At 43.0% G+C, this 15,524-nt stretch overlaps 1 protein-coding gene across 1 annotated transcript in view; it reads right to left on the bottom strand.

Annotated features, from left to right (window-relative positions):
* SGO1 (shugoshin 1) overlaps positions 1–15,524 on the bottom strand; it is a 34,484-nt gene that overhangs the window by 10,145 nt on the left and 8,815 nt on the right. The window contains exons 2-6 of the mRNA XM_088462733.1: positions 11,420–11,578; positions 11,148–11,344; positions 8,296–8,400; positions 7,951–8,018; positions 6,720–6,859 (exon numbers count right to left, since the gene is read on the bottom strand). Coding sequence (XP_088318859.1) covers positions 6,720–6,859; positions 7,951–8,018; positions 8,296–8,400; positions 11,148–11,344; positions 11,420–11,558 — 649 coding nt within the window. The 5' untranslated portion in view covers positions 11,559–11,578. The remainder of the gene's footprint in view (positions 1–6,719; positions 6,860–7,950; positions 8,019–8,295; positions 8,401–11,147; positions 11,345–11,419; positions 11,579–15,524) is intronic.

Below are 15,524 nucleotides of genomic sequence, written 5' to 3' on the forward strand. Positions count from 1 at the left end.
CCGTGGAATCTGAACTTGGTGTTAGAGGCGCTTCAGAAAGCACCCTTTGAAGTCTGTGGAATTGCGATGCCTTACCTTGGAAGTGGTTTATCTGCTGGCCATTGCTTCAGCAAGAAGAGTTTCGGAGTTAGCAGCCTTTTCCTGCGAGTCTCCGCTCCTCTTTTTTCTTGAGGATAGGGTTGTTACACGCACTAAACAAAAATTTCTTCCAAAGGTAGTTTCAGCATTTCACATTAAGCAGGACATAGTCCTTCCAGCTTTTCGGCAGGCTGCAGCCAATAAAGCCTCGCCGTTAAGTTTATTGGACATGCCTTACGCATTTACATGGAACGTACTGTGTCTTTCCGACATATAGATTCCCTGGCCAGACTCTAATGGATCCATTGCAAGATGGGTTACGGCTGTCATTAGGCAGGCTTGTGTGTCCTCCAATGTGTTGGTTTACGGCCTCAATTTGGGCCCATTCAACTCGTGCGGTCGGAGCTTCCTGGGCAGTACAACATGGAGCCTCGGTAGAACAGTTGTGTAGAGCAGCCACCTGGTCATCCGTACATACATTTACAAAGTGTTACCGTTTCCATACATTCGGCACTAGTAAGGCCAGTATAGGACGGAAAATTATGAATTATAACTTACCAATAATTCAGTTTCTTCGAAAGCTCCATGGCAGCCATAACACTGCGTTAGTCCTCCATTTCCCCAACAACAGAGAGGAAGTTTTTTCTACAGGGACCTCCCACTGGGCGTATATGTTACCTCCTCCCCTTCGTTAGTGTCTTTTGAGTGTCTCTTCATCACCTTCTCTGTAGAAAAAACAATTCTGGGAGGGTAATCTAAAGGCTGCCATGGAGCTTTCGAAGAAACTGAATTATAGGTAAGTTATAATTCGTAAAATTTCTTCTTCAGTCTCCATGGCAGCCATAAACACTGGGATTTACCCAAGCTTTACATATACATACACACACACACACACACACACACACACACACACACACACTTATTTGGCGCACCCTATATAAAGAAAAAAATACATTCAAGACTTAGTCTGATGGAAATCTATTTAATTAAGGCCCCTTGAAGAACCTGACTTCCAAAGTGGGGGCCGCAATATGCAAAGCATAATGTTTTGAGAATGTATGTATAGAAGACCATGTAGCTGCTTTGCAGATGTCCACTGTTGGCGCCTGAGCCTTTCCTGCCCATGAAGCGGACATTGCCCTGGTAGAGTGTGCCTTTAAGATTTCTGGAATCCTTCGTCCTTCCTTTTTATATATGAAGACGATCACTTCTCTAATCCATCTAGCTATGGTTTGTTTGGTTGGTACACAACCCTTCCTAACTCCCGCAGGAATCACCAGAAGAGGTTTTGTTCTTCAAATCTCCTTCACTCTTTGGATTTAGTAAGAGTTCTTACTGTATATTTACAGTTTATGAAGATTCTTTTCTTCTTCACTTTCTGGATGAGGAAAAAAAGTTAGGTAAAATAATGTCTTGATTCAAGCGAAAGGCGGACACTACCTTCGGAAGAAACGCCGGATTAGTTCTTAAGACCACTCTGTCAGGGAACAAATTAAGAAAAGGCTCTTCTGCCCACTCTTCTGGCAGATGTAATTGCAATTAGAAAAACTACCTTCCATGTTACATATCTCAGTCACCTCTTCTAATGGCTCAAATGGTGCCTTCATCATAGCGTTCAATATAAGGTTCAGATCCCAAGGTGCTACAAACGACCTCATCCGTGGTCTAATCTTCTTTATGGCCTGACAAAACCTCTTAATTCTTCTTCTGACAAACTTCTCTCTAGTAATACACTTAGAGCTGAAATTTGAACCTTGATAGTTGCCACTGCCAGGCCCTTCATAAAACCATCATACAAGAATTGTAACACCTGTGGAATGTCTACGGTCAAAGGTCCAGTTATCACCTTTCCCCAGACAAGAAATGTTTTCCATATTTTATAGTATACATTCGAAGATACTTTCTTTCTTGCTTGTAACAGTTTCTTAATGACTTGCTCTGAGAGACCCTCTTTACTCAATAACTCCCGCTCAATCTCCATGCCGATAAATCGAGCAGTGATATTTCCGGATGAAAAACCGGTTCTTGACTCAGCAGATCCACTCTGCCTGGTATTGTCCACGGTTCCCTTACCGACATCCTCAGGGCTGTTGGGAACCATGGCCTTCACGGCCAGTATGGTAACACTGCCACTACTTCTACCTGATCTTCTCTTATCTTCTTGAGCACCTGAGATATCAAAGGGAATGGTGGAAAAATGTATCCCAGGTGAAGCTTCCACTTTATTGATAGTGCATCCACTGCTTGTGTCCCATACATCTGGTACCTGGAAAAAAACCGAGGGCGTTTCGTATTCTGGTTTGTCGCCATTAAGTCTATCTCGGGCACCCCAAATTTTCTTATTATTTCTTGAAAGCTTCTGCATTCAGCTACCATTCTCCTTGTATGATCTCCTTGCGACTCAAATCATCTGTCATATTTTCTATCCCTGGAACATGAACTGAAGATATCTGTGTGCTGTTCCACTCTTACATAATGGTTTAGAGACCATCCTCTTCGGGGTAAGCTTCAAGATATTCCACTGAAGATCCCTCATATGCCATCTTGCCCACGGTATAACTCCTATGGTTGAAGACATCAATCCCAACAAAGACCGCTGTCTTTAACTGTATTCTTCTGCACTTTAAAACCAGACCAATCATTTTCTGAATCTTTGCAAATCTGGTCTACTGAGAAATTTCGTATCGGATAGTGTTTATTTGTACCCCCAGGAACTGCAATTGCTGTACTGGTATCAATCTGCTCTTTTCCCAGTTTACTATCCATCCACTTAGCTGCATGACTTCTAAAAACTTGTCCCAATTGCTTATCTCTGATGCGGTTCTTCCTGAAATCAGGATGTCGTCCAGGTATGGCCATACTTGCCAAACCCTGCTTTCTTAGATAAGCTATTATCACTGATAAGACCTTTGTAAAAGTCCTTGGAGATGATTTTAGTCCGAATGGTAGGCATGTAAACTTCAAATGACTGTTTTGAATACAAAACCTTAAGTAGCTTTGATGCTGAGGCCAAACTGGAATGTGAAAGTAAGCTTCTCTTAGATCCAAAGACATTAGAAAATCTCCTCTCTTTACTCCCATTAGTATATAGTTTTCAAAGTTTCCATTCAAAACTTTGTCTGAAGAAATTTGTTCAGGTCTCTTAAATCTAATATCGTTCTGAACTGCCCTGATGTTTTCTGAACAAGAAACATTTGAGAATAAAATACTCTTCCTCTTTCCATTTGAGGTACTGGTTTTATTGCTTGCAAACTGATTAACTTTTCTGTACTCAAAATTTTTAGTTCTGACATTGGAACTTGTGAGACCACAAATCTGTCCTCTCTGGGTAAATTCTGAAATTCTATTTGATATCCTTTTGAGACTATTTGCAAAACCCATCTGTCCTGGGTAAACGTTTGCCATATTTCCGCAAATTTCAGCAGTCTGCCTCCTACTGGAAATCTGGGTTGACATTGAATATAGTCATAGTCTTTTCCCATAAGGTCTCCCTTGGTTTTGACAAAATGACTGCCTTGTCATACCTGATGAGTATCTTCTATTGTACTGTCTTCCTGGTCTGTAACCTCGTGCTTCCTTCAACTGCTGTTTAGAGGTATGAGCCAGATATCTTATATATCTATCTTGCGGTAGCGTTGTATGATTTCCCACCTCTTATTCTCTGTATTAATGCCTCCAATTGATTTCCAAATAACAATGATCCTTCAAAAGGTAAATTTGTTAATCTGTTCTTTGAATGAGCATCAGCCAACCAGGAATGCAACCATAGTGCTCTTCTAGCCACCACTGCATTAGCCATGGAACTTACAGTAAATGCTGTCACATTCAAAGAAGTTTCACATATATATTCAACTGCTCTTTGTATTATTTCCAGATTTTTCAAAAAATACTAAGTTTCCTTGCCTTTTATCCAGATTCTGCCATTCTTTCAGCACAATATCCTTCATAACCTTATGTATAGGAAAAACTATTCTACTTTCCTCTATGCTCAAATATTATATCTTGCTGTTCATCAGGTAAATACTTATAGTTAAAAGATTTATCAATATTTTTTAACACCATCTCTACGACATCCATTTTAAACAATCTTGTATCCTCATGAATTTTACTAGACTCACTACTATATATTTGTTCCAAACCTTCCACAGCACTCTGCTCAAAGGACTCCAACTCATCATATCCCAGACTTGTCTGAGAACTTTGGGCCTGATTCAGACCCACTCGCGAGCGGCTGTCCGCTCGCAAGTGGGTCGATGTTATGCACTGAGCATGCGCACGATGGAGGGAGCTGCGTCGTGCGCATGCGCCAGACGCGACGAGCGAAGGAAAGTCCTTCGCTCGTTGTGTCCGATCAAAGGGGGCGTGCTGTCAATGTTGATTGACAGCACGCCCCCTTTGGTGGGCGTGCCTCCCTGACGGGGGCGTTCCCACGGGAACGCCTCCCGTCAGAAGCCGGCCCACTGACATCACTAGTCTGATAGAGCCAAATCACTCCGGAGCTTGCGGTTGAAAACCTCAACCGCAGGCTCCGGCTCGCAAATTCGATGGTCGCGATGGTCTCGACCATCACAAAGCACGCTCGTATAGCCTGTGGGTGGTGACCCACAGCTATACGAGCGTCCAGGAGGACGCTCCATGAAAATGGAGCCCGGCCCTCATTCAGAGCGTGCGCTCTGCTCAGAGCGTACGGCTCTGAATGAGGGCCTTTATTCTCTTAAGCCCCTGTATGGCTAAAAATTCCTCCTTGGATACAAAAGACCTTTTCATCCACTCCATAAGTTCCTGAATCTGATTCACTTGCTGACTTTGGCTAGGTGGAGATTTATGTTTGCATAGATCACAAAACACCATATCCTGACTTCCAGAGTAAGATCTATCACATGCTGCACATTTTAAATTCATGCGTTTCTTCTTAGAAAGCCGCCTCTTATGTTCCACAGAACTAGGCACACTGCAGAAGACACGATTGTTTTTAGTTAGTATAGGTATAGTAGAAACTAACATTTACACCCATCTAATCAGGATTTACCCCATCTGGGCGCTAATCGGCTGTTGGGGGAAAGGCTGTTGTTGCTGCTGCTCCATGTCTGCACTTACAGCTTCACTCGGCAGAATTTCCAGCTGACGCTCCGGTGTGCGGCGCCATTTTAATAGGCTTTGACCCTAGTGATGGGCGGGCGCTTGCGCCACACTGTCTTCTGGGTGCTGACGTCATCCCGCACCACCGGCCGCGTCCTATGCGAGGCTGCCACTTATAGCTGTAACCCAGCGACCAGCCTCTCCTGCTCCTGGCGGCCGCGTCATGCCTGACAGACCTCCGCCATAGCGCAATCAGCCATCAAGATCCCGGGGCGCCACCCCGCCACAGACTGCAGTAAAAAACGGCATCTTGCTGGGCACAAAATTGAGTTAAGTCCCACAGGAAAAAATAAACTTCCCTACTCTGTCTAGAGGGACAGGAAAAAAAAGACACCAAGGAAGGGGAGGAGGTAACATATACGCCCAGTGGGAGGTCCCTGTAGAAAAAACATCCGGTCTGTTGTTGGGGAAATGGAGGACTAACCCAGTGATATGGCTGCCATGGAGACTGAAGAAGAAAATGTAATTTCCGATGCTCCCCCCCCCCCCCCCCCCCCCCTTTAATTTGGCTAGCTTGGGTATGATCCCACAGGTAACGGAATCCCAAGATAGATGATAAAGAAAACAGGATTTTTACTTACCAGTAAAATAGTTTCCTTGAAGTCCATCTGGGGGATGCAGAGATCCCTCCCTTGTTTGACTTCAGACTAATTTCTATTAGTTAGGTTCAGAGTTCTTTTCTGAGTTTTTCTCCAGGCTTGGTTAAACATGAGACAGGTTCTGGGTTATGGGGAGGAGTTATATAGGTAGTGGGAGTCAGTTTGAACTAGTTAGTGCATGCCTCCAACCAACCTAGGACATAAGGCTTAAATTATACCTTTTTTTCTCCAGAAGACTATTTTAAGAAAATACCATTAGTCTTTTTACTCATTCCAACATCTAAATACATTTTTTTAACCCTCATGGCGAAAAAGTGTTTATTGAAATTTCAAAAGCAAACATTTTTTCTTCATATTATTAACACTACAAAGAAGTCACCACCGATCTACTAGACCAATGGGGAACGATTATTTTTATTTTTTTTTGTGGATGTAGGACCACCGCTACATGTTGGTGAGGAGTGGGAATCGTCAATCGCAGTTTGTGTGTGTATATGCAGATGACAAGTCCAACTTGTCATCCGAACTGAAGAATGTGGTAAAAATTAGAGCTATATGACTGCATGGATCTAAAGGCCAGACAGCCAAAACTGCAAGTTTATGGAAAGCCTAGTATGTGCCAGCAACTTCATTATGGAAAACACCTGTTCGGCCCAGAATAGCTAATAAGGGGGCTTTTGGGTGCTGTGGTTGCATCACTTAGAAGTGTCTTTTATATGACAAGGTTTTAAACAAATAAAACCAGACTACACATTTATCTACCAACGCAAACATGCTAGAAAGGAGGCTGCTGAAACCTGAACACACATCTGTCTCCATCTGCGCTGGCTTAAGTTATCAGGTTGGAACAAACAAAGTTTAACACTATTTTAAGAAAAGTTTTTTTTTTTAGGGGGCTCTGACCTTTATGTAATCTAATTGCTGGTGTCACATTTTCAGAAGGTTCCAAAAGATCTTCTTGGATATTTCTTTTACCAGTAATTGAGCCTCTTTCCAGCACACGTCCGAAATCTCTTCTTGTAATAGGATCACATGGATGTCCCCTATTGTAGATAAAAAAGTAAAAGCTTGTATTTCGTAATCACATTTCACAGAACATACTCTTCAAACTACCACTAACCCAACACTGTCTGCACTATTGTTTGACTGACAGCGAGAAGTGGAAGAGTTCAAAACGAGGCAGAGAAGCTGGAAGAAAAAAGCTGCATGTTTCCCCCACTGCTGGTTTCTGTGTTGCATGCAATTTGAAGAGAATTACATCTTTCATTAGTCAAGTCAGTGCAATTCATCACAAACCTCAGGTGCAGTCCAAGCATATAGCAAGCTGCAAAAAACTGAAAGTGCTACAGGTCCATCACCACCATAGTTTGTTCCATACATCTCCCTAAGAATAGGTGACTTCTGTAACAATGCCACAGCTCAGCATAGCCTTAAAACACCAAAGGGGAATGGGATTGAAATACCTGCGGCTGGTAAGTATTCAACTCTCCCCTCCCCCAACCCTCCCTTGGTGGTACCCAACTCCTAGTCCCCCCCCGGGGGTGCCTAATCCTAACCCCACCTTCCCGCACTGTAAACCCAAACCTCCCGGGTTAAGGCGCGCCGGACTTACCTCGATCGGTCCGGCGTCTGTCTGTCTACCAGCGTCGGTATTAAGATAGGCGTCAATATTTCGATGCCTATCTTAAGTCCCGTGTCGGACTTTAGGTGTCAGTGTTTAGACCGGTGGCATTCAGTTCGCCAGTCTAATAACTGCCTCCCCACCAAAGGGTGGATTTACTAACATTTAAAAAAGGAAGAGTGTAGGCGTTGCTCATAGCAACCAAATGCTAGCTATCATTTTCTAGAATGTACTACATCAGTGACAGAATCTGATTGGTTGCTACAGGCAACAACTCCACATTTTCTTATTAGAAGACTTTGTAAATCCATCACTATGGGCTTTATCTAAATTATAGCAAGCTGACATCTGTGACGTAGTCTCTTTATAAAGGTGGTGTCCCCCATTTGGCTTGAATAATTAAGCATAGGGAAAAGGTCTCTGCCATGACTGTTGCCCCATTTCAAAAAAAGAGTTCAGTTCAGACCTGAAGGTATCAAGCTAGACTCCCGAGTAATTATTGACAACACTCACAAACTATCAGTAGTCCCAGCAGGTGGTGAGCTCTTCTCCTCCATAGTGGATGGAGTACTTGTTGAGTTCTGAAATGCAAACCATTTTTGTTATTTAATGAACTAATCAGTGAAGTAAATAACTAATGAGCTAATCTATGGCAAAAAAAAAAAAAAAAAAAAAAGCTTTATTCCTGATAAACTGATCTAATTCGCACAGGAACTGTACGTTTCATTATTCCAATTCGAAAGCAAATAAAAGCATTCTGTAAAGTTTTATTTGAAACCATTTCTCATAAAAACTTGAATACAGGAAATACAAAATCATGCACAACGTTCAGTATCTGAACTAGTGGGATATACTCACAGTATCCCTGGAACACAAGGCATGTGCGGGGCCAAGGAGGTTTGCAGTCTCTAACAAGTTGTGAGTGACTCTGGTAATGATTTCTCTTAAGGATGCCAATTTGGACTGGAAAAATAAAACATTAGTTGATTTGATTTATTAAGCGGCACATGGTACAAGTCTGTATAATCAGGATCTTTGTTGCCAGAATTGCTGGTTTCGAAAGTCTCAAACTAGAAAGCAAATCTCAGCTTAACTAATGCAATGCCTTCCACACACACACAAACACTTGGATTGAATCAGGGGAACACATACCCCAACCATTGATTCAACTGGTTACTGTTCCTGTAAATCCAGTCTAAACTGAACGATAGCTACTCAAGTGAGGGCTGCACCCGCCTGAGGTGTGAGCAGAAAACTGCATAAAGTCTTTGGGGCTTGTTGCTAGTGCCAGGCATGCCTTAACTGCAGAGCACCTGGTATTTAGCATGTGAGAAGCCAATTAACGTGGCTAACCGTGTGCATTAAGGTGCAAGAATGTGGTTGTAGTGACCAACGCAGGGCAAACAACTGATCAGCTCCCAGTCACTTTAGACGGGAGAGATAAACAACTGAACCTCACCCCAACGTGTTCCGCTACAGTTTTATAGATAAACACCTGAAACAAGGGTGCTCACACAAAAACTGGGGGAAGAATGAAAACAAAAAGGTGTTCAGACATGTCAATGTGATTTCCAGAATGCCCTTGCAGACTAGGGATGGGACATCGAAAGAAAACACTGGAAGTAGCAATTTTTTAACATTCTATTTAAATAATGTTTTGTATTCAAACATTGGTTCTCTGGAATCGAGGTTTGTGGGGGGTTTTTTTGTTTTGTTTTTGTAAAGCAAACTCTATAAACATATAATAGACTAATACAGTTAAAATAATTCTTAGACTATGTATCTTCATGGAGGCAAACTATATACAAATGGTGCAAAAATTATAAGGCTGTATGTAGTGTTAGAAGTAAAGTAAAACATGTTTTGTGATAAATCAAACGTATTATTGAAGGTGTCTTACAGTGTCACTCTTTTGTCTTTCTCAATGTAATGTCTCTTGTTGGCCATTCTTCCAGACTTTACTCTGTCAGCCTGAGTCTCTTCCCCTTTCCCTCCCCCCCGCCCTAATGCTGTCACTCCAGACACTAAGGCACCGCTGGGTCTGTCATACAGTGCACATGCAGTGTGTGCCTGACAGTGACACTGTGAGACTGACTCATAGATGCAGCAGCCAAAATACCCCAGCAGCCAACCAGTGTTCACTGAGTGAATCACCAGTGACAGTGAGCATGGGGTGGGGGACTGTCCTATGTGCTGCTGCTACTTGGCTGACCAGAGAGAGTGTCTTTCACTCTAGCAGCCAGCCCAAGCAGCAGCATGCACGCAGCAGCAGTAGCCCAGTCAGTCAGTGTGTTTTGTACGCTCTCCTTAAGTTGTAATTGAATATAAAACAAGGAGAGCGCCAGCTGGGGAAGCCCAAAGCAGTGACAGCACAACAACAACAACAAAAAAAAAAAATTGGAAAAGCAGGGAAAAACATTGGGGGAGAAATCTTGAAATGGTGATGAAACATTGAATTCTAAACATTGCAGGGTTGAACATCGAAACCATCTGACAGATGTTTCCGATTAAATATCAAAGGATTCCCATCCCTAGCGCAGACTACTGCAGGAGAGGTGTGCTGATCTTCTGGAAGGAAGACAGTTGTCCCCTTATTTGAATGTGCACAGGAGTAGTAGGTTCTCAGGTGCTCAAAGTGTGGTATTAAGACGAGACAAGGAAAGGGCCATGCGATAGATTATGTATTTGCCAAAACAACCTTAACAAATAAATACAAATATGACAACAAAGTTCAGATATTACCACTTGTGTATAAAAGTAAAGGATAGAAAAGATACACATGGCGATTAGATAGTCTTTTCCGCAGGAAAAAAAAAAAAAAAAAAACTCCTTCAGGAAGATTAAGCAAGAAGTATTTGGGTCTGGTTTCTCTTAAGGACAGAAACTGTGACACAAGGTAACTTCCAATCAACCATAACATTACATTACTAGACATTCCTGCAGCGATGGCCTACAGGTGGTGCTGAACGAAAATGCTTAAACTGCCTACACCCAGGCATATCCAGTGACAGCCTGAGCAGCAGCATGTTTCATTTTGGCTATTGTGTGATCAAATAGCACAGATCTGTTCCTTTAGGTCTGGGGCTGAATGACTTGAATACTACAGCACTTAATTATATGCAGTCACAGGCTGACTGCCCTATCAGCAGATTGGTACTGAAATATTGGTAACCACAATCACTCATTGGTTGGGACTCCTGCTGATTTTAATGACTAATTTTGTAGCCAACATGGTGTAAAACAATCTAAGGGCAGTATTCAATTGTTATAGCGCACCGGATTTCCCGTTTAAAGTGACGGGAGATCGCGGGGCACTATTCAATAGTTGCCGATTTTCGGGCTGATGTCGAAAAGTGCCGTTTGGGCGTCCAAAGAGGTCACTTTTCGACCATTTCAGTTTGCACCCCCTTTGAGGTGCGAGCTGAAATGGTGCAGCGGCAGCTGATCACGCCCGAAAGGAGCAACAATTGAATAGCCCGTCAAACGCGTAGGGGGAAAACAATTGAACACCGCCCTAAATTGTTGTGTGTCTGGGCAACTAAAACAGAAATATTTTGAAAACAGTGATTCAGAACAAACCTCTGTAAAAAACTAAATACATTAGGTTCAGCCTGGCCCATCTAGTACATGCTGTGATCGTATGAATTACTTATTAATAAAATATACATTTATAAAAATAAAGTACTGTTAGGAATAAAATTAACACTCACTTCTGATGAACTGTTTCCCTGTTGCATGTTAAGCTTCCTTCTTAAAATAAAGATCTCAAACATCAACCTCTGGTGCTCCCTCTTTAAATGAAGGATAAGATCTTGCGCTTGTCTACACTTGGATTTTTCAGCTTCGAGAGCCTGCGCAAGAGCTTGGTTATTAGCTTGAAAGCTCTTTACTGTTGCAGTGCCGTTGTCTGAAGAAAAGAGATAGAGGCATTAAAAATTGTAAGCTTAGAGTGTCCCTATAACTTCAAATGTAAAACTCTTACTGATTATCTTAGGTTTCGTAGATAATCCCTTTTTAACTGTGGCCACCTTCGCTAGTTTTCTTATTCTCTTCTCTTTCATTCGTTCCTTGATGTCTTCAAGGCTGTCCTGAAAGGTCTTTTTAAGACTTTCTTTCGCCATCTTTTCAGAGGATCTGTGCACTGTAACAGCAGAGTGAAAAATAGGTTAATAGCTCACATAATACATAATGGACTTGCCAAGAAAACAATCTTACTAAACACAGCTGTGACATGCTACAGATAACATATCCCCCAATTGACATGATAATATATACATTGTTAATGTCTTTTTTCCCTGCTGCTGTCTTGTGGCTGAAATACAGCACTTCTACATGAGGTTTTATGACCATTGCTTGTCAGAATTATAACTAGCCAGGGAAACACAACCAAAAGGAACTTGCATATATTTAAAAAAAAAAAAAAAAACCCACCACACTCTCCCACAGTCCCATACCCCTCAATTAAAAGCAACAATATTTATTACAGCCGACCCTGGTAAACCACTAACTCAACAATAAGCTGTTCAACTACACACTCAGACAGTTATTGTGACTGACAATTTGTCTCACAGCCAGCTCTCTATGGCCAAGGCTCTGATGTAAACGGACCATAGGAAAAATCAAACATATATGAAGGAAAAGATGTGTCTTACGTATGTGATATTAAAGTATTTGTTGAAGAAAAAATACAAACATTAGGGTGGTATTCAATGGTTTCACCCCCGTACGCGCCCGGCAGGAGCGATCAGCTGCCCACCATTTTAGCTTGCACTTCCCAGGGGGTGCGAGCTGAAATGGGCGAAAAGTTGCCTGTGTGGGCTCCCAAAGTGCGCTTTTTGTGATAGTGCCCAGCACTTTGGTCAGGGGTAGCAGTTTTACGCGGCTAAACCCGGCCACTACGGGCCCCATCAGCGCAAAAATCGGCAACAATTGAATAGTGCCCCGCGATCTCCCGTCACTTCAGATGGGAGATCGGGCACGCTTTAACAATTGAATACCGCCCTTAGGGGTCATTTATCCCTATCTGGTCTGCCTGTATAAGTGCATTTTCAAAAAAAAAAACAAAAACGGAAATAAAAGTCAATAATTACAAGAAAACATTGCTGTATTCTAAAAATCTGAAATTTAGAATTCTATAAACTATTTATGAATGTATCGATAGAATCCATTGTACTGGTGTTAGTCTGCATAAAGTGAATTTCTAGACTTTTTGCTTATCCCATGTTAGAACAATACTTTGTGAGATGCACAATAAAGTGTGAATTGCTTCACACATCGTTTTATCGAGGCTACATTTTTGCCCATACACCCGCTCATTGCAGGACCAATAATTAAACTGGTCTCTACACTTAGCATGTAATGTACAATTTCCTTTAAATAAGAAAGTGACCATATAAAAATAAAAAAAAATTAAAAAAGGGACATTGCATAGCAGAACTTTGTCATTTGATTGCAAGCTCTCTCTTAAAGGAGGGCCCTCGAGTTTACATGACTGCATTTATTTTGTCCGTATGCCCTTGTTTTAAAAAGACAAAAAAAAAACCTCTTATTAGTAAATATAAAGTGAAAATATATCAACCGTAACTTTTAATGAAATAACCTAACAAATACACCAACAAATGTACTATGTAAATATTAAAATGCTATTACATAGATGTGATAATCACGTAATTAGTGCAAAGTGCATAAAAAGACAAGACGAGAATTTCTAAATTCCTTATATGAGAAAATGAGTTATGGTAAGAACTTACCTTTGTTAACTCTCTTTCTTCGAAGTCCATAGGGTCCACAGGGAGACCTTAGGGTGTAGGTGATGTAACTGGATCAGTGCACCACGCAGTTAAAGCTTTTCAGCTCCCAGGATGCATTGGTCCACTCTCCCTATACCCCTACCCCGAACCACCTCAGTTGATAAGCCAAAGGAGGAGGATAAGAGTGGAGGAAGACTGGAACACGCAAGAATCACACTCTCAGGAGACGGGAAGCCAGTGACCAGTAAGAACTGACCTGAAGCTGAACTGCCGAGGCGCCATGGCGAGCTGCCCACGAGGGACCCACAGACCGCGTAGAATGAGCCTTAACAGAAGTCGGAACAGGCAGGACTGCCTGTAAGCTTCTGAGTCAGTCATACGAAGCCATCTAGCCAATGTTTGTTTACCGGCTGGCCATCCCTTCTTGTGAAATCCATAGAGCACAAACAAGAAGTCCGATTTCCGAAGAGAACTGGTACGGTCCACATAAATCCTGAGGGCGAGAACCACATCCAATGAAGCCTCGCCTGCCGAAAGGTCTGGTGATAGTAAGGCCGGTACTATAATTTCCTGATTAATATGGAAACTAGAAACAACCTTAGGAAGGTACTCAGGGTGAGTACGAAGCACTCAGAATTGGGAGCGCTCTCCTGTCATCCTCTCTTTCTGACACCCTTCTGGCATATGCAATAGCCAGGAGAAAGAGTCTTAGTTGTTAACCACTTAAGTTTCACTGAATCTAGTTGTTCAAATGAAGGAGCCTGGAGGGCCAGAAGAACTGCCGCCAAATCCCAAGGAGTTACTGGGGGAACAAAGAAGTTGAATCCGGAGAACACCCTGGAGGAAGGTGTGGATAACCGGAAGCGGAGCAATTCTACGTTGGAACCACACTGACAGTGCAGAGACATGCACTTTCAACGAGGTCAGGCGTAGGCAGAGGTCCAATCCAGCTTGAAGGAATGCCAGTATTCTGGAAATCCGAAACACCCAAGTGTCGTAATCTCTTTTACGACACCACTAGAAATATGTATGCCACACTCTGTGGAAGGTCCTGGCGGAGGCAGGTTTATGCGCTCTAAGCATCATGTTGATGACCGAGCTAGAGAATCCCTTTGACCTTAGGAGGGATGTCCAGACGATCCAGGTCCGGGTAAAGGCAAGTACCCTGAGAAAACAGGTCCGGACGTTGAGGCAGCAGCAGACATGGAGTATCGATGGAGAGACTCCGAAGATCTGAGTACCAATGACGTCGTCTGGGCCAAGCTTGAACCACCAGCAGGACAGTGCCTCCGGTCTTGTTTGAACTTCTGAGGAAGCAGGGAGACTGGAGGAAATAGGTACGCAAACCGGAAGGTCCATTTTACTAACAGAGCATCCACCAGACTCGCTTCGGCATATCTTGTTCTGGTAACTTGCGACTGTGTCGGGAGGCCATGAGGTCCACCTCTGGAAGACCCTATTTGTCCACTAGGAGTTGAAACACCTCTTGGTGAAGAGACCATTCTCCTGGATGCACATCGTGACGGCTGAGGAAGTCAGCTTCCCAATTGAGAACTCCCGGAATGAACACTGCCGATATAGCCGTAAAATGAGATTCTGCCCATGTCAGAATGCGTTACACTTCTGACATTGCTGCCCGACTTCGAGTGCCTCCCTTGATTGTTGTTGCAAGCCACTGTGGTGACGTTGGCGGACTGAACCTGCATGGGCTTTCCGTGAAGAATGTGCTTTACCATCATGAGGGCCCTGTACACAGCCCGAAGTTCCAATAAGTTAAGTTGTCGACTGGCCCTGAAAGGAGTGTGGACCGGTCACTGCCCTTTTGATTTTCCTTGGGGACGAAAGGAGGAGCTCCGAGACTTTGCAGGAGCAGATGCTGTGGGCAGATTTGGCCAACGTGTCAACAATCTTGTCCAAGTCTGGACCAAACATATCTCTATCTCTCCTTCCTAGAAAGCAATATGGCCCGCAGGGGAGGAAAAAAAAAAAAATGGGCGGCACTTCTCCGTAGTAAGCAAAAGACGTTTTGTATTGATTACATAGTGCACATTAGTGATGTTCCAATCCAGTTGTTCAAGGGCGGGAATGCTCCCAAGCTGATAGGAGAACCCTACGCTCGAAGGAAGCATCCTGAGAGGCAAATGTATCAAAGGCATAAAACATGAGAAAGTTGTGGACAGAAGACCAGGTGGGTGCCTTGCATAGCTGTTTAGTTGAGGCACCACGCCGGGCTGCCCACGAGAGACTCACAGCAGTTAGGTTACAGGTGATAAGATTGTATCAATCTATGTTCTCGAATATAGTAACAATACACAGTATATGAGGCACAGATAAAGG

Source organism: Taudactylus pleione, unplaced genomic scaffold (genome assembly GCF_031769625.1).
Source record: "Taudactylus pleione unplaced genomic scaffold, aTauple2 ptg000053l, whole genome shotgun sequence".
Lineage (NCBI taxonomy): Eukaryota > Metazoa > Chordata > Amphibia > Anura > Myobatrachidae > Taudactylus > Taudactylus pleione.